At 43.9% G+C, this 19,573-nt stretch overlaps 2 protein-coding genes across 2 annotated transcripts; both read right to left on the reverse strand.

The window, feature by feature from the left end:
• Positions 1–863: 863 nt before the first annotated feature.
• Positions 864–10,721, reverse strand: LOC149330941 (uncharacterized). Its single transcript, XM_089561663.1, has 2 exons — positions 10,303–10,721; positions 864–2,162 (listed from the first exon to the last, which is right to left on the reverse strand). Exons 1-2 carry the CDS (start codon positions 10,585–10,587, stop codon positions 1,095–1,097), a joined length of 1,353 nt encoding a protein of 450 aa, XP_089417789.1. The 5' UTR covers positions 10,588–10,721; the 3' UTR covers positions 864–1,094.
• A 1,750-nt stretch (positions 10,722–12,471) lies between these two features.
• On the reverse strand, positions 12,472–19,457 carry LOC149330942 (uncharacterized). Its single transcript, XM_089560021.1, has 2 exons — positions 18,395–19,457; positions 12,472–14,711 (listed from the first exon to the last, which is right to left on the reverse strand). Exons 1-2 carry the CDS (start codon positions 18,677–18,679, stop codon positions 13,581–13,583), a joined length of 1,416 nt encoding a protein of 471 aa, XP_089416147.1. The 5' UTR covers positions 18,680–19,457; the 3' UTR covers positions 12,472–13,580.
• Between the last annotated feature and the right edge of the window lie 116 nt (positions 19,458–19,573).

Consider the following 19,573-nt stretch of genomic DNA (forward strand, 5'->3'; position numbering starts at 1 on the left):
CTCGCGAAAAAGCTTGATTGAAGCTTGTCGCAATGTTTTGCATTTAGCAACTATTTTTTAAAAGAAAAATCAGCATATGATGTTTTCTTCAGCAGTTCTCAATTTGCACTGTGTGTATGACCCCTAATACTGGTCAGTGGAAAGAAATGACAGCAAAGAAACGACCTTGCAAGGAGTATAGAAGCCCAACTGTGTTTGCCTGCTTTCTTTGTTGTTATGATGGATGAAAGAATAAAATAGCATTATTCACTTGTATGAATCACCACGGGGGCTTCACCAGCGACCAGTGAATTTTCTATTATTGAATTTCTTCTGTCGTGTCGTTTCGGTTTCAACTGCCCAACAATGGCTCCAACATTAGGGTGTAGCATAGGTCACGAGGGGCATCAAGGAAACTTCTGCACATCCGCTCCATCTCACCTCGTAGATTTTCTGGATCTTGCGGCAGTCTGGCTTCAGTGATAAAATGAAGTAAAATAGCGAAATAACGACCGTTTTCTAAAGCAAACATTTGATGACGTCCGCACTTTTTCGTCAATGTGGATCTTTGAGGCTAGGCGGCACCATTATTCACTTGTAGACAGTGATCAAGGGTCCTTTACCCTCTTGACGTCACAAGACAGATGGCAGATGTTTCCATGTCCTCCTTTCACTTTTTCATGACAGAAAACGCACACCACCATCTTAACCTAGCAAACCAGCGCCGCATCGAAGCACATCACGCTAGAGCACATATCCGCATTTGGTCTAACTACCCCAATCGAATGACATTGTTTTCTTGAAGCATATGATTCCGACACGCGATCGATGTCACAGCCGTCCCCAGTCTGGCCAAGCAGAGCGAAATTGTGGCAGACATGAAATTGTGGCATCAAATTTATTGGATTAAAACACATCCTTTAGCACATTCGGCGATACAGAAGTTTATTTACGATACCAGAAATTGACACACACTCAGTTCCGTACGAGAAACATTTTTCACGCTGCTACTAGTCCCAAACTTTCGTTCTGAGTAACTGAATCAACACTGTGCCATGTGCACGTGCTTCAATGAGAGGACATGGCCTAAGCCGCTGATTGGATTCAAGCGCAGCTCACAGCAGCAGCTCCCACTTCACCTGAAGCAGGTCATCTTCGACGTAGCCTCCTGCTATGAGCTGTTTGAGGTCCAGGGTCTGATGAATAAAGACAGCTCCTTTGTTTCTCTTTTCCACTGGTCTTTTAGACCATTCCAGAGGCTGAAATCTCTGCCCATTGATGCTGCGCTCTCCGCCACTTTTTGGGTGCAGTACGCTCAACCTGATTCTGTGCATGAATGGCCACTGAACAAAGTCGTCCAAGTCACCCTTGTACAAGATAGAGGTGATGTGCAGCGTCACAGAGTCATTTTTCTTTTGAAATCTGAGTCCAGGGAGCAGACAGTAGCCTCGAAGGTATGCAAGGTGGGTAGTGAAATCAGCAAAGCCTTTTCTCATTGCTGTCTCTTGAAGTGCTTTAACACTTCTTACAATGAATTCACAGTGTGATATGTGCACTGCACTGTTCCAGAGCACAGTTCTCAAACAGTCTGCTGTGTTCTCACTAGAAGCCGTCGCTTCCGTGTTGGATGCCTGGATGGCAGACGCGGTCTCCAAAGACCTTTCAGCGCTCTGTGTGGGCACACTATTGTGCACACTTTTCAGCGCTTCGTCAAATCTGCTTACACAGTTAGCGAAGCTCTCTTGAGACTGTCTCGCTCTGTTTTCTCCTTCTCTCAGAGTTTGTTTTAGGCTATTTATGCCGTCAGACAGCTCTTGCCTCAGAGTTTCTTTGAACGTGTTTATGCTGTGGCAGATTTCATTCAGTCTGTCATCACGTGGACTAGGCAGCCGCTCAAGAAAGGCCTTCATTTCGCCAGCTTGCTCTTCCAACGCTCGTCGAAAGGATGAAAAAATCTCCGCTTCATCTCTGCGAATCGACTGTCCTTCACATGCGGACGCAGGAAACGTTGTTAAAGAGCTACAGCCTGACTCGAGATGCGCGCATACGTCCTTGCAAAGAACTGTAGCGAAGCACTTGAGGCAGGAGACCGAGTGGTATCCGCACTGGTGCTGAAAATGCTGGATGATATCCGAGGCGGCCGTGATAATCTCGCAGCCACTTTCTTGGTTCCAGCACTTTACCTGCAAAGAAATAGGATGTAGAGTAAACTGACTGCTCATAGACATTGAAGTTCCTTCCCAAACCCGTGGTTCCTTCCCAATCAAATTAAGCTAGCGTCATTTGGAAGGACGGCATCAAAAAGGCGTTCTCCGTTTGCATCGGCACGGGCGAGCAGGTAAATAGATATATGGCAGACTGACCAAGGAAGCAGTAGGTTGGTAGATAGACGAATATATGTGTTCACACACAAACTGTTGGATGGCGAAATAGAGAACGGTTGGAAGACAAAGACAAAGACAAAGACAAAGACAGACAGACAGACAGACAGACAGACAGACAGACAGACAGACAGACAGACAGACAGACAGACAGACAGACAGACAGACAGACAGACAGACAGACAGACGGTAGGTGTTCCTTTCATCAAGTCGGAGATCGTAACCTAAAAAAAAGTGATTGACGTACAAGGTAAATAAAAAATGGCTGAGGCTTAACTTGGTTAAGCCTGGAGAATGCGAAGCATCATCGTGTCGCGTAATTTGGAGGCGCACAACCACAGCGACGGCGCGAGGTGGGCCCCCGTTTCTCCACTGTCGTGACGTCATCGTGTCACGTGGTGTGACGTCATGTATCACGTGATTTGGAGACGCACAACCACAGCGACGGCGCGAGGTGGGCCCCCGTTTCTCTACTGTCGTGACGTCATCATGTCACGTGGTGTGACGTCATGTATCACGTGATTTGGAGGCACATAACCACGGTGAAGGGCTGAAGTGGTAGCTAAAGTAGTATGCTTCGCATAAAAAATTGGCAGTGGTTTAGACCTGGTTAAACCTGGAGGATTGCGAAAGAAATGAGGAGAGAGAGACGATGAAGAGCGCGCGGCAGCGGCGGCGTCCCCGACACGCTAGCTATGGGCCGTTACTGTGCATGCGCAACTGGCGAGCGCGGCGGAGTCACCCGCGCAGCGACGGCGGCGGCGCGCCAGCTGTGCGCCGTGTGACGTCACTGCTCCTCGCGCATGCGCAGTATGGCCTTCCGTCAGCTCCGCGAAATGGCTCGGCATCTAGCGTAGTGTTGCTTTCGCAACGAAATTTGTCCGAAATCCATCAGTTTTCCCCTAAGTCTCATCATCCAATATGGATCATTGCGTAAGCGCCCACTATCGGACCCATAGCGGTTTTATAGTGCTTGCCATCATTTCCAGTTTGGGCCGCGTGGACAGATATGCGCTACTGCGGAGAGCGTGCACTTGTCTTGCCACGCTGTCACCTCCCGTTGGGTATAATCATGTATGGGGCCGGAAAAATAGCTCCCGGACCCATCCTTCTGCTTCACGCGAAACCTCTAGCTGCACGGGCGAAAAACCGATTGGTAAGGAAAATTTCCTAAAACAAATGGCTTACAGGCTTTCTATAGACTTCTTATAGACTCTATTGCCTTCCTATTGATATCCACTTTGATCCTAAGCAATATAATAATTTTTTATGCCGTGTTAAGAGGATTTCTATTGTTTACAGACTAGTGACTAGAATTCGTCTATAGAAAGTCAATAGATGTTATTGCCAAGGGTCTATGGACAGTCGATAGACGGCGTAATGAAAATTTTCCAGGGGCGACGCGTTGAATGACTTCTGCGTTTGCGTTTTTGAGATATTACGCCAGCCATACCGCTAGTGTGAGCGCTTCCCTAGTGATCCCGTTACGTTCCAGGGAGATATCTAGAAGCTGCAAAGCTGGAGAAGCTTCCTTTCAATCAATCAATCAATCAATCAATCAATCAATCAATCAATCAATCAATCAATCAATCAATCAATCAATCAATCAATCAATCAATCAATCAATCAAATGAACCCATCCTTCAATTTTGCACTAAGGAAAACATGTTCAGGCCTGCCAAAGCCTCATTGGGCTTGTTTTTGCGCGTGCAGTCCACGTGCATTGTTTTATATACATAAACAAGATTATTTATTTATTTATTTCGGAATACTGTCAATTCCTTCTCGGGATTTTTACAGGATAGGGCAAAACATACAAATACAGGTTCAGTGCTACATTTTTAAGAGTAGAAAATAAAGGCAAAACATGCAATACAAATGGCAAGAATAAATAAAGCAATTCGTGTCATAAAACTGATGATGGCACTTGAGTACAATACATACACTGAGAAGAGCGCTGTATTACAAAGAGAGAAAGGAATTTTAATGAGGAAAAGGTGGAGACGTTATGAGCAAGGTTATGATGAGAGGAATGAAAGTACAGAGCTCTCAGCGAGGGTAATAAATTTGTCTATGGTGCGCGGGGCTGCGACTGATAAATGCAAGTGATTCCAATCTAGAAAAAGTTTTCGAAAAAAAGAATATTGTAAAGTATTACTGCGACAGAAATAGTCTTTAAGGGTCAGTGCATGCTTGTGACGTGTTCCTCGTGTATTGTTTATACGAACAAAGTCTGTGGGAAACATCTTTAATTAGTTATTAAGGAGTAGATAAAAAAATTTTAAACAGTGTAATTTGGCACAGCTGGTCAGCGTGTGAAGCCCTGCCGTGCGTAAAAGATCTGTGGCTGAATGCATGCGGCCATAGCAGTTGAAGATAAAGCGCACGGCTTTCCTTTGGACCATCTCGAGCGTATTAACGTTGTTTTTAGTGTGGGGGAACCAAGCTATGTTGGCGTAATCTGAGACCGGACGGATAAAAGTGACATAAGCAAGAAGTTTTGTATCGGATGTAGAATGACGAAGGGCCGTTTTAAGGAAAATGAACTTGTTCAGTGCTTTGCTAGCTATGGTTTGAACATGCGGAGTCCAGTTTAAGTCAGAAGTGATGACTACACCCAAGTATCGATATTCGGTCACACTACGGATATTCATGTTGTTCCAAGAATATACATAATCTAGTTTACACTTTTTCTTTTTAATAGACTTAGACACCGTTTTCCGAAATTGATAACCACCTGCCACTTATTTATTATTTATTTATTTATTTATACAAAATACCCCTAAAGGCCCTCGAGAGGGTATTACATAGGGGAGGGGGGGGGGGGGGGGGCAGGCAATTGAACAGAATAAAACAAAACCACAAATATAAAACAACAAAACCACAAATAAGACATTTTGCATGACATAAATAAGCAAAGGAATCAAAACAATGGCAGCGCAGCAAAGAACGAAAAACACTGCAGTATTAAAATTATACAAACAGAACACTAATGCAATGAATCATTTTAGTAACATACCCTGCAAAAAAGGAAGCCATGAACAAATAAAATAACAATGTACGCGAAGAGTTAAGCAGTAGTTATTGAAGATATAAGATTAAAATATTTATCAGGATCAGTGGTGGTTGCGATATGTGGAGGCAGAGTGTTCCAGTCAGATATTGCGCGTGGTAAGAATGAATGCGCATAGTTAAATGTTCTGCTCGTGAAACGCCTAACTTTAAAGGGATGATCGCGGCGGTCAGAAATCGAAGGAGGCAAAGAAAAAAAGTCGTTATGAAGTGATGGATGATGATAAAGTTTATGAAAAAGTGATAGTCGTGCAACTTTGCGGCGGAGGCATAAATTCTTGAGACCTGAGCGTTTCTTCAAGGCTGTGATGCTAGTGTTACGTGAATAATTGGAGTAAATAAAACGAACGGCGCGGTTCTGCAATGATTCAATGTTATTTATTAGGTAAGATTGGTAAGGGTCCCAAATAGCCGAGGCATATTCAATTTTAGGTCGAATTAGAGTGGTATAAGCATGGGAACGGAGGTGAGGAGGAGCATGCATGCTTTAGGTTATGTTTTAAGGTATGTCACCACCTTTGAGAAAGCGCTTTTTTTGGAAAAATGACATTTTTTCTTTTTTATATTTTGGGAATCCCAAAACCTTCAAAAATGTTTTGCAGCAAGAATAATGTTCGTATCTTATTTTGTTAAAAAGTTACAGCCAACTTTCGAACAGGTGGTGAACAGTTCTGAAACCGAAACTAATGTGGTTTGGTAACAGAAAATGATAACTCGGCAATAATCAGCGGCGTATACTGAAAATTTTTTGTTTTGTTTTAGTCTGATATGTAAAAGATTACTCAAAGGCAATTTTTAAGGCTTATTTTGTTTTTTAAACATTGCTTTAAAATTCCGCAATGGGGATGCATGACGCTACAAGCGTCTCAGTTGTTTGCTTCGCGCTATCGCTTTGAATGCTACCGAATTCGTCCTTCAGTGATGGCAACAGAAGTACAGCAGATATTTTGAGGGAAGCAGGTATCGAATCTGGCCACCACACTCTCCTAGCATGTTGCACCAGTGACCATTACCATGTGATGAAGGCCCAACTTCAATCAACGGGTGAGGCAAAACATCTCCGCAAAAAAGGACGGGCAGAAACAAATGCCAAAAGAGAGCTCACATCAGCTAAGGAGGGCCCTAGCTATGAACCTGGAGCATTTTAACTTCCTAGGGCATGATGATCTTCTTTCTACAAGGATTGAAAAACTTTAATCTTGTTTTTCTCAAAACTTTATTTCTTGCACTTTCGTGTTGCGCAAACAGTCATAACTCCGAAATCAATAAATATTTTTCAATGAAGCTTTGCACGCTCTCTCCTTTTTTATTAGCCTGTGCAATGAACTAGGATAAATTAAATCGAATGGTGAGTTTTGATATAATCATGTTTTATGTCAAGGAATGCAGGCAAAAATGACACATTTTTTTGTTTTCTTTGGCATATTTGCTATAACTTTTTTCCCAATTATCGGGTGGCAAAGATCCTAGTTGGTTGCACAGCATGGTTAGTTGGCTAAGTCTGTGCCAAAAAGTTTAAAATTCTTGCTTTCCATTCGCTAGTTATGAATGTTTGCATAACAACCAAGTTTGGGCATTATTTTCTGAATAATTAATACCAGCACGGCTTTTTTCACTCTTTCTTGCTTTTGAATATCATATAAAACGGTGCTTTATAACGTAAATGTGAAATAAAAATTTAATAGTCAAAATTAAAGAAATTTTTGAAAAAGGTGGTGACATACCTTAAGAGACCTATTGACCGATTAGCAGATGCAAGCATAAGGTTAATATAATGGTTCCATGCTAAGTCTGAATGAAGGTGAAGTCCTAAGTACTTATACGTGGTGACTAGCTCGAGTGAGTTATTATTTAAGGAGTATGCAGTTTGAATTCGAGACATTCGGTTAGTAAAAGACATCAATTTTGCTTTTGAATGATTAAGTTGCATAAGCCAGATTGAGCACCATGCTGTTACTGAATCCAGGTCAGATTGAAGGGATTGGCAATCGGTGTTAGAATAAATTTTGCGATAAATTACAAAATCATCAGCAAAAAGTCTGATATGGGAAGAAATGGAATCCGGTAAATCGTTTATAAATATTAGGAAACGTAAGGGGCCAAGCACACTTCCTTGTGGGACGCCAGAGTGTACTTGGCTGAAAGACGAATTGTGGTTATTTACAGTTGTAAATTGAGACCGGCAAAAAGAAAAAATCTTTAACCCATGCAATTACCAGAGGGTGAATATTAAGCAGTGCTAGTTTCATTAATAACCGGTTGTGAGGTATTCTGTCGAAAGCTTTAGAAAAATAAAAAAAATATGGAGTCTACTTGAATGCCAGCATCAATCGATGAATGTATGTCTTGAATGAATCCGGCAAGTTGCGTTTCGCATGAGTAGCCTTTACGGAACCCATGTTGATATATAAAGATAATATTATGTTCTTCAAGAGTTAATTACCTGCGAGTGAATTACGTGTTCAAGAAGTTTGCAAACAGTGCTAGTTAATGAAATGGGTCGGTAATTTAGTGGTGAGGAACGATCGTCAGACTTGAAAATTGGCACAACTTTAGCTAGGCGCCAGTCCAGCGGAATCACGCCTGATGATAGAGATTGTGAAAAAAATAGCGCACAAGATGCGATGAATACCATCAGATGAATTTTTGAGTATTTTGTTATTAAAGCCAAGGTGATCTGATACTGATGTTGTTTTAAGCTTCCCTAGTAAGGATAAGATTCCGGTCTCACTGATACATATTTCGGACATTGACGTATTAGAAGTGCTGACAGAAATAGAAGGTAGAGGGAGATCTTCACAGGTAAAAACGAATGTGAATGCGTTATTGAAAAGTTCGGCGCATTCGGCCACTGGAACATTGCTGCCTTCCGCCCAGAACTTCCGTGGATTGTTTGTTAGCATTGCCGGTAGATCGTGTGTGAAGAAGTGCCTACGTGCAGATGTCAACTCAGTCTGATATTCCTTATCACATAGTTTGTACCGTTTCCAAGATTCGGAGTGTCTATTCTTGTCGGCTTGTCTGTAAAGGCGCTTTTTCTTGTTATTCAGGCGACGTAGATGCCTATTAAACCAAGGCGTTGTGTTAGTGCATGGGATACTGATGACGGGTATGAATCTGTCAATGAGAGTAGCAAGTTTCACGCTGAACAGGTTCCAGTTCGTTTCGACGGAGCGTGACGAAAAATCGTGAAGAAAATGATCAGCAAAGACTGACAACTGAGCGTTTATTTCACCGAAGTTTGCTCGGTTGTAGCACCTTATTTGTTTAGTACGAGTTACCTTTTTACGGGGCACAAAATTCAGGTTACCCGTGATTATAGAATGGTCGGAAAGGCCTTCTAAGAGCGCAATGTTGGAGCAAAGGTAAGGATCACTTGTCAGGATAAGATCGAGAATATTGGCTGTAGTGGCGGAACGACGCGTAGGTTCAGAAATAAGTTGTTGCAAAGAGAAATCAAGACAGGACTGGAGGAAAGCCTGAGCTTCAGGATCATTGGCAGGAGCTGTTAATGACGACCAGTTAATAGCCGGAAAGTTAAAGTCACCAAGTAAAAGTAAGCTTGAATTCGGGAAACGACAAGTAAGATCGCTTAGTAAATTAAAAAACTGACTTGTGAATGAACACCACTTTGCAATTTTTCCTAGAGCATTGTTAAGTTTTTCCTGGTCATTAGAGTCTTTTATTTCTTGGTACAGCATGCAGTCATCCGCGAATAGTCGCATTTTTACTTCGGTTTCATTTCATATGTCGTTAATAAAAAGTAGAAACAACAGCAGGGCTAAAACTGTACCCTGAGGTACTCCTGAAAGAATAGGTACTAATTTGGAGGCATGATAGTCGTATTGTACAAATTGATAACGGTCAGAGAGGCAATTATAAACCCATCGTACGAGTGGTCCCTCACGAACTATAATTCTAAGTTTTAAGTGGAGTTTAGAATCAGAGACTCGGTCAAAAGCCTTCGACAGATCTAGGAAAAGGGCATCGATTTGTGACTGATTGTTGAGGCATTGCGCAAAATCATGCATAATTTCTACTAGTTGCGTAGTCGTTGACACGCCACTACGAAATCCATGCTGGTTTCTGTTTGGTTTGGTTTGGTTTATGGGGTTTAACCTCCCAAAGCGACTAAGGCTATGGGAGACGCCGTAGTGGAGGGCTCCGGAAATTTCGACCACCTGGGGTTCTTTAACGTGCACTGACATCGCACAGTACACGGGCCTCTAGAATTTTTCCTCCAAAGAAATTCCAGCCGCCGCGGCCGGGATCGAACCCGCGTCTTCTGGGTCATGCTGGTTTCTGTGGAGTATGTTATTGACTTCAACAAAATTTGTCATAAATTTCAAAATAATGTGCTCCAGTAATTTGCAGCATGCACATGTCAGTGATGTGGGTCGATAATTAGCTGCAGATGAAATATTGCCAGATTTATGTACCGGAATTACTTTGGCTATTTTCCACTCTGCAGGAAGGCTACACTCGTCGATTAATTTTTGATATATCAGGCAGAGGTATTTACTTATCGGCTCGGCATATCGCTTGAGAAATTTGTTCGGGATTCCATCTGGTCCATCATCATCCATGTTTAACAACATCATAAGCACTCCCGCCTCGGATATTGAAGGAGTGCCTGACAGCGTGGTCTTGCATTCGAATGCGGGGGTAAGGTCACAGCAGTCGTTGTGATGTGTGAACACTGACTGAAGGTGAGTGTTAAAGGTGTCAGCGTAAATTCCTTCGGTGGATTTTGCCTTGCTGCTTGTGCGTTGAGAACTTAGATATCTCCAGAATTTGCTGGGTGCTCTCGTAGTTGAAAAAAATAGAAATAAAATAGAAATAAAATCGGAATTTCGCTTCATCTGCTCACCTGTCTTTTAAGGAGCTCGTCGAAGGGGCATTCCTTCCACTCGACGTCCTCGTCTTGGCAGTGGTAGCCCTCATGGGGACACACGCGCTCCCCGTCTTGAGAACACTGACGGAAGCAAGACTCACACAGCACGTGCATGCACGGAAGCAGGGCCGTCAATCTTCGCACTAGTCCGCAGGCACTGCATACCCTGTACTGGGGAATAGGCTTAAGGAACCGCAGGGGCTTCCAGTCCAGTTCTCGGGAGAAGCCAACAAGGGTGTACTGCATGCTTCCAGGAGGCATCGCCCACCACCTCTGCTTGCTGGTCTGCGTGCTGTGCGAGTGAAGTTGCACGTCTCTGTGATACGCCCCTACATACTCCTTTTTTATCAGCAGTCACCCTGGGTATAATCGTGGCTGTATCCGGCGCCTCTCGTCAGTTCCTTGACGGAGTGCGCCCATCCGGCGCATTGAAGCCCTTCTGTGCCGTGTCCGGTTTGTTTATCGTAGCGCAGGCGTATCTCCTTTCGAACAGCTTCGAACGAACCCTGGTAGTAGAGTGTATGCGAACAAAAATTTTAATAGCAAATAAAAAAAACAGCGGTATAGTTCTTGTTTCTTTTCATAAATAATGGTCTTTTTGATGTCTTTGCTTCGGGCTCTTTATTTAGAAAGGACACATTATAAAAGGGCAGAGAAGTTTTTTTCAGCAAACAGTTCGTGGGTGGAGAATTTAGCGGTGTATAAAAGTGCACAAACGAACTTTTCGAGTTACAAGCGCTGCATAGTCGAAACCACAATGGAGTCATGTGTGTTAGGTTAGGAGAATCCTGGCAATCAAGCGGGCACTGGCGTATACAAGGGAGGTGAGGACAACGGCAGCCCTCGAAAGCAAACGCCATTATTTGAGTCCTGAGAATAACCAAATCAAATCCCTTGATATGCATTATCTCTAAAACAGTTCTCAAGAATTTATAGATACCAGAAAGAGTTCAGGGATGGTATTTACGGTATGATGTTGCCAGTACAGGCCACGTTGTAGCTTGGAACGCAGCAAAAATTAGTGAGGGCAATTTGTGATTTAGAAAGCGTTCTATTATTCTCTGCTGAGCACAACTAACGCGGAAACACGCCATGCGCTCCGCATAGAGTGCAAAAACGGTTGGTGTAGCTTTCTCATTATCCCGCTACTGATACCGAAAATTCAAAGTTAGATGAGATTTGCTTCTTCACCCCCACCCCCCCCCCCCAAAAAAAAGAAAAAAAAAGAAAAAAATAATATGGTTTGAATATAAAGTGAAGACCTGAAGTCAACAAAGAAGATGCAGGTTTTCACAATATACCAGGTGTTTCACCAAATATGTTCTTCAGTATTTGAAATATACTCTTTCTGTGTAAGAAGGGCCTTTCTTTCAGCCTAGGATTGTCAGCGATGTAGGGAATCACATTACAGCAAAGACGTACCAACTAGTAGGCTAGTGAACTAATATTAAATTGTTAACCTTTTAACTATTACAGATAGTCTCCTAAATATATTGGAAGGAGTATAGCCCCACCCTAACTTTTAGAGTTTGGAATATGCAGTTGCCCTCGGCGCTTTGACTAAACAAATTTTGCCTACATCGCGCCAAAAAGCATTCGCTTTCGAAAAACCTGTAGCCAAAGCAACTCCCCCAGTGCACGTAATTCGTCAAATTAGTCAGATAGAAGCGCACAGAAGGGGAACGAGTGCACTACACGAAATTTTTTGAGCACGCAGGTATTGTTCGTCTGTGTTTTTGGTTTCTTTTTGCGCTTCATTCACACCATGCAACATTAATTAGCTCACAAAGTGACCCCTGTCTGAGATTTCAGAGCTATAAGCAGCTGCATCTGGGACAGCTTTGCGCATCTTCCATCTCTTGCTCGCCTCGGCTGGCCGACAGAATAACAGCATGCCAACCAGGCGCACGGCAAACCTGCATGTACCTGGTGACGTCATCCGCTGGTGGAGTGGGCGGCGCTGTTCACGTGATAAGCCTAAACATCGCCAACGCCTGCTTCGCAAATGGGTCAGAATTGAGCCACGAAAAAAGTCGCTGCTAAAGAAACTATGTGCCAGAACGTCTTCGCAGGAGGCAGGGGCGACAGATGAGGAAAGTTGGCCTTCATTGCCATCTCAAGTTAAACTTGAGAAAGAAACACTGCTGCAAAATCCAGTTTCAAGCTTTATTAATGCGAGGGCATTACATGACTCTTACGCGCCAGCAATAAGTGTCCGCACTTTTTTCTGCACGATTACGTCGTTCTTTCAAGATAAATGTGTGAAAGTGTGATTTTGACCGATAGTGTGTGATAAAATGTTGCCGCGAGAAAAATTTTGTAGGTGACGAGCAATTAGTTAATTAATTAAAAGCGAAAAAACGCGAAAAAAAGAGGTCAAAACTTCCATGGACGTCGTTACTGTACATGGACGTCACAACAGCCACGTACGTCGATATAGTGTGTGGACGTTTTGCTTTCGCATTGCTCGAATGCGGATCGACGCAGAGATCTCTAAGTTTTCCAAACCTATTGCTCTTCTGAATGAAAACAAGACAAACGAGCATGTAAAAAGCTATAGCATAAACTCATGACCACAACGGCTTGACGGCGATTCTTGTACACGAGCGCAAACACGCATGCACTCCCACCACTAAAAATCAAATATTAAGATAAAGACATTATTTCTCTCTTGTTCGTCAGGATTCGCGTCTGTGTCAAAGCGAGTACCCGAGATGATCAGACAACAAGAACAAATCGATGCGTTGCCATTCCTGTTAAACACGCGGCCGGCCCTCTTTGTTAGTTCTCCCCAATCAAGGCGGCACGGTTTCCTGCTTCGGCTTGCAATTCTAGGGAATGTCGGAAGAAGGTCGTTCCACTTAAATATGCAAGGCGCAAGCCCTATCAGCTTAAACTGGTATCATCTGAACATCCATACATATTTACACTGAGTTCGTCCATACTTTGTATATGTCGACAATCCAGCTTACTTAGAGGAGAAAAAAAATGGTGTTGAAGTTGCAATCTCGTGCAGGCTATCGAAGGAAAGACCTGAGCGGCCATGAAATGTATGCAACACACTCTATATACTGTTGTAATCAGTCGAGCTTGGCTCATATTATGAAAGGTTAAGGTCTCTCTATAGCTGCCAGTTCTGGCAGAAAGGACTCCAGCATTGAACTAACTATAACTGTAGAACCATGCTGATCAGGTTAAGAGACAGGCAGTAAAACTGAGTATCGTAGAGGCTTCTACTCTTATTGGAGTGTAGCTCAAATCAGCAGCTCCCACTTTACACGAAGCCAGTCGTGGTGCACATAGCCGTCACGGGTAAGGTCCTCTAGCTTCAAGGAAGTCGGAAACCAAGTCGGCTCGTTACTTGAATTTGTAGGCCTTTCAAGGTTTCCGAACGGGCCCGGTGTAACAACGCTTATGCATTTTGCCCCGGACATCGGATGTACGACGCTCAGTTTAATGTTGTATGCAAATGGCCATGTGACAGAGTCGTCCATGTCACCCTTGTGCAGCTGGAGAGCCGGGTATAACATCACCGAATCACCTTCTTTCTCGAACCATACTCCGGGTGATATGCAGTAGCCGCGGAGGTATACCTTCCCACCGGCATAGATAGCAGAGCCGGTTCTCAAAATGGCTTCTTTAAGGGCTTCCACACCTTTGACAAAAAAGACGCAGTGGTCCACGTGCAGGCCAGAAATCCAGAACTGTTCTTTGGTCCAGTGCAATGCCTTGTCACTCCTTTCCGTGCATGCTTCGACGGCATCAGCAATCTGCGCCAGCCTGACAGCATTCAGACTGGTCGAAATCACAGGGCCCTGTTTCAGTCTTTCGGTTACTGCGTTTATAGAGCTGGCAAGATTTTCTGTTTGCTCCGTTCTTGCTTTCAGACATTCCTTCATTTGCTCATTACAAGCCATGATTTCGCACACTCTCTCCGCGAAACTGTCCAAACTGTCTTTCATTAGCTCCGGCAATCCTTTCAAGCTTTCGTTTAAAGCGATCAATTCTTGCCTCAGCGTTTTTTTGAAGGTGTTCACGCTGTGGCAAGTTTCGTTGAGCTTGTGTTCACGTGATCCCCTGTCAACAGGGAATCGCTCGAAGAAGGGTCTTATTTCACATCCCTGCTGTTTCAATGCTCTTTTGAAGGAAGACAATATCCCCGTTTCCAGCCTGAAAGTGGAGTGTCCATAGCATTCCGGCGTGAAGGGTGTCACCAGCGCACGACACTCTGATCTCAGGTGCGTACACACGTCTCTGCGGACAACGGTGGCCGAGCAGTTGGGGCAGGAGACCGAGTGGTGACCACACTCCTGTTGGAAGTGCTGCCAGATCTCTGCAGCGGCCAGCACGTCCACGCAGCCATTTTTTTCGTTCCAGCATTTCACCTACAAATAACAGATAACCATTAGTATGAAGCCAACCGACAGAATAACCATTCATGCACTTAGCGTCTTGATTGCATTCGTGCACTGCTAAATGCGCACTCAGAAGGAACCTTTTGTGTTTTGTTGTATCTGTTGGGCTTTATGGCGTATAAGAAATTACGGCTATAGGTTTAGCAATGTCTGTTGTCTTGTATAGACTACATTTGGTCAGAAGGTATTCTTTATTTGCTCCATTAGCTTCACATAGTAGTCTCAAAACAATGGATAAATAAAAAAGGGCAATTTTATCTGGAAGGAATGTTACGTGAAAAATAATGTGGTCATTTTAAAATAAATGTAAACGTTTTCCTCGAGGTTTTTAAGTTTTATGCATACGAATAAGACGTTGGTTACCGTAAGATTGTTTCCGTATACAGTGCATGTGTTACACTAATATTTTACCCAATTTTTATAAACGAGCTTTTTGATTTCGAAGAGCACTTTTTTCGGCATAGCATTGTCAGTGGTGTAGTTCATCAGTATACCGGTAAGGCGTGCTAACTAGCGGGCTGGCTCACTTATATTGAACCGTTAATTTTTTAACTATTACTGTTAGGTTCCTTCACTACTGAAAGGCACCTAGATTACCGTAAATAATATCCACAGCAGTTTTTAGAGTTTTGAAACCGCGGTTACCCTCGGTGTTGTGCCCAACAAACTCTGGCTACATCGCGCCATTACATACTCCTTCGTGAAGCTTGCAGACAAAGCAACCTCTCCAGTGCACGTAATTCGTCGAGATAGCCAGAATGCCGTAGCGTCCCTCAGGTGTATATGCAAATAGAGGCGCCACCTAGTGACATGACACCAAAGCACATCAGCGCGCTGGGCTGAATTTTTTCCCAGTAATTATTGATGATAGTAAAGGTGGGCGCATTAGAAGCCATTTTTTTTTGTTGAAAAGAAGTAAAACTATGTCAATAAAATAAAATATAAAACCTGACTAAAAGCTAGAGAACTGCAACGCCAAATGACGTTGCTAAGAGGAAATCATTGGGGAAACATTCTGCATCTAGTTAAGCTTAAGAGCAGGATCCTCGCCAATTTCCTGAAAAAATAGGGGCTCGTTGTCGCTCACACCTCTACGTGTGGGCGAGAGTGCGCGAAATAAAAGCGAACAGGAAGCATTTCGAGCGCGCTATCGCATCGAAGAATGCAGCGGCGACAAGAATTTTTCCGGAGCGGGCGAGCAGGGCGCCGCCATCTTGTCAACGCATCACATAACTTGCCCGTATAGCGCGCGCGCGCTATGGCTTGTAGTGTGCGTACGCACGCAATACGCTACAAGGTACGTAGCGGTATGCGCATGCGCATTCGTTACCCGCGGAGCCGCTCACTGCGTACGGCCAGCTAAATGTATGTATTGGCAGCGAGCCTATTTGCTGACTTTGTGAAGTTAAAAAAAAAACCAGCCCGCTAACTTCGCCCGCCCGGTGCACTCGGGTGCATGAAACCCGATACCATGCAGCTGCCAAAGCTCTACCTCTACATGGCTCTATGTACCTCTGCGCGCGGAGAACGCCCTCCCCCTCCTGCACAAGCTGCCGCACGAAGCTGTGATCGGCTGCGTCGACCGTCTCCGTGAGGATCGCACTGAAGGTCAAGCCAAGCCAGGCACATCCTAAAGCCCCGATTAGACTTCGTGGCGGATTGCTTTCGGAATAAAACTATTACGACGATACTTGGGAACCATAACAAGATACTTCGACGAATAGGTGAACTGGACTAGGAAGTCGTTCCCGATTGAGAGAAAGCATCACTGCGGTGTAGTGTACGCACTGATGTTGCGCAAGTTTTGCGCCTCAAGCCTGATTATAAGCGCTTTAATTTTGCATCCTGAACGTTTATTTGCGCCTTCCTTTCTTTTTGTTTTTTTATTGTTGTTCTTGTCGACAAAGTGAAGATCATCATGACATTAGTGCAAGCCATTCAAACTTATTTATTTCTTCGACAATTTGCAATGCAGGAAAACCATCTCTCGTTGGTGTCTGTCCACACAAAAGCCGCTATCCCAAGCCAACAATGGATATATCTTGAGCTTGTACTACACCCCTTCATTTCGATAAAAAAGGAGAGGGGGGGAGGGTGACCTGTGCTACACAATGGCTGGCACGCTATTCTTTTTTCGTGATGCTTGACAAAGATAAGAGTACAGGATGCGCGTCGAAATTGTACTCCCCCTTGATGATGGCATGATAGATTCTGAACGTGAATCATTTCACCTTTTCCCGTGGGGCCCCCCTAACAGGTGTTTGGATTCAAAAAATGGAATTAGTGTTTTTATTCCCTTTTTGCTTAGCTGAACTGGTGAGAATTGGAACTTGTTTTGTGCTATTTATCTTCTCTCCATGGAGATAGGTGGTTCCCTGCCTGCGGACCACTGCGGCGTATTCTGCCTGTGCACGCATCCCATTCTTTACTATTCGCTGCAAAGATCCATACCTGTTGTTTGTACAGTATACCAGAACAATAGCAGTGACAAGCATTGAAATGGATGACACGGAATGAAACAGAAAATCTACCGGTCGCAACGGAAATTTCCTTAATAGCGGCCTCTCCTTTCCGTAGTGTTCTATTCCAGATGTTCCAGGTAAGACTTAAGTTTTGAAAAATGTGCTTTTTGAGGTTAAAGTACGGCTTTCGCGGTATAGTATTAGCAGTGTTTGCGGCCACCGGAAAGCTGATGATTGGTCTGAAGTAATACTCTGGCTAACTATTTTCGGATAATTAACTTATTAACTATCACAGCTAGACAACTGGTGGCAGTCAGAGATTTGTATCCGGTCGTCAGTCAATTTCGTAACAAAGTGTCAAAATAAATGAGCTTTGGAAAAGCATGCAGCCAAATCAACCTTTTCAGTGCATGTAACAAACCGAAAAAGCCAAATTTTGTGGAGCCGCAGCGCCAGCGGTAATCGTGATTTGGAAATTATGAAAACTGATAAGGCTATTACTAACGACAGGCTGCAAATCTCTAATTGCAACTAGGAGCCTAACACTACCAGTTAAAAAACAATTATTAAAGATTAGTTAAACGCCTTAGTACTTAAGACGATTCATTGGTTTTCTGGTGTCCGCCAGCAATGTTAATAGTATGCTGAAGAAGAAGAAGCCATATTTTTACCTCTGAAAGCTGATTTCAGAATTTAGTCTTTCCTGAAACGCCTGGTATACATCGAGACAGAAATCGCTTTTTCGGAACATGCGTGCATCTACAGCACGACCGAGCCGGTCTATCCTGACGACAGCAAACTTGTGTTTTCTATTTAAATGCTTCAGCTCACAAAAAAGTGTCTTTGTGACCGGTATGCAACCCCTAAAGTTAACAAGCTCAGACGTAAAGCCAAAACTGATGATAATGATGATGATTTTTTATGGCGCAAGGTCAGCTGTCGCTAAAGAGCGCCCGGGCACAAGGACGTTTATTCTACTTAATGTGGGGTCATAGACCCATTTCCCAAGCATTTCAGCGTTAAGAAGCCGAGCACCAGGCCGGGAAAAGCTTGTACACATTGTGTCACCTGTGGGCATTCCGCGGCACTTTGGATGGAACCCCGCACCAGCTGCATGCGAGGCGGATGCTCAAACCATAAAGCTAAACCTATTTTCAGTGGTATTTTTGAACGTTGTTCAGAGAAAATTACCTTTCTTGTCAGTATCTCGTCGGCAGGGGTCTCCTTCCAGTCGACTTCTTCGTCTTGGCAGTGCTGGTCGTCGAGAGGACACACTCGCCGACCGTTCTGTGCGCACTGACCGTAGCAGGACTCGCACAGCAGGTGCAAGCACGGTAGGAGTGCGGTCTTCCTGCACACTAGCCCACAGGCCCGGCATAACTTGTTCCCAGGAATCGGTTTAACGAAGCGCAGGGGCCTCCAGTCGAGTTCTGCGGCGAACCCGACCAACGTGTAGGACATGCCTCCGGTAGCCATCGTCAACTGCTCTACAAAGTGCACGGGGTAGATTTGCCTTAACACCAAAGTATTATCTATCCCTATTTCTTGTTTTTATTTTCAGGGGTCGTCAACGCTACAATCACGGTGTTATCATCGCATTCACATGTCCTCGCTTCCTGGAAACCCCGTATGTAATGAAGTATGCTTATCGCGTCCTTCCGGTAAATGCTATGCCACGAAGTGTCGTTTTAATTGCCGGTAAAGAATAAATTGCTACCGCGTGGCCTCATGTGAGAAGAAGTCTATAAACGTAATGTAAAATCGCGACCGCCAAAGTTAAGGTTTCATACACTAGTTCGTGGTATAGCCATTTTATTTCCTTTTATTATTTCAGCAAACTTGACTGTGGCGTGGTACGGAGTGAATTCACTGGAGAAGATTACGAAGATAATAAGCATGAAGGAAGGTTTTGATACAGGCCGCAAGATCTCACCGGATAAATATCTCAGCTTTCAGGATTGCTAGTGAAGTAATACTGTCGCACCAAAGGTGAGCCACCGGCCAGTGCCCAAGGCAAGCGACATGCTTCACATCGAGCAACGACAAAGATCCCTTTAGAGGCGAATGGTGCAAGCGATGTGTTTTTTGCAATTTATATGTGCCTCTTTTCTCCTAACATGTCGCTCCGTTCTGTATTCCTGTATCATGCGTGCGAAATCACGAGAATACAGGGTCGATATGCTGCGGAAAATGTAGAGCCGGCCAAATCTTTAACTGGCTTGATTTTTGCATCCCTAATTACGTTTTAAAGGGCTTCACTAGGCTAAACCCCTGGCATATTCTTTCTGTAATCTGGCGCCTGTGGTGGAATTTTGATGTCCATTTTTTTTTCGTATGACGCTTAAGTGAACTAATTGCCTGAATAAACCA

Source organism: Amblyomma mixtum, chromosome 9 (assembly GCF_055824585.1).
Source record: "Amblyomma mixtum isolate Tamu chromosome 9, ASM5582458v1, whole genome shotgun sequence".
In the NCBI taxonomy this organism is placed as follows: Eukaryota; Metazoa; Arthropoda; class Arachnida; order Ixodida; family Ixodidae; genus Amblyomma; species Amblyomma mixtum.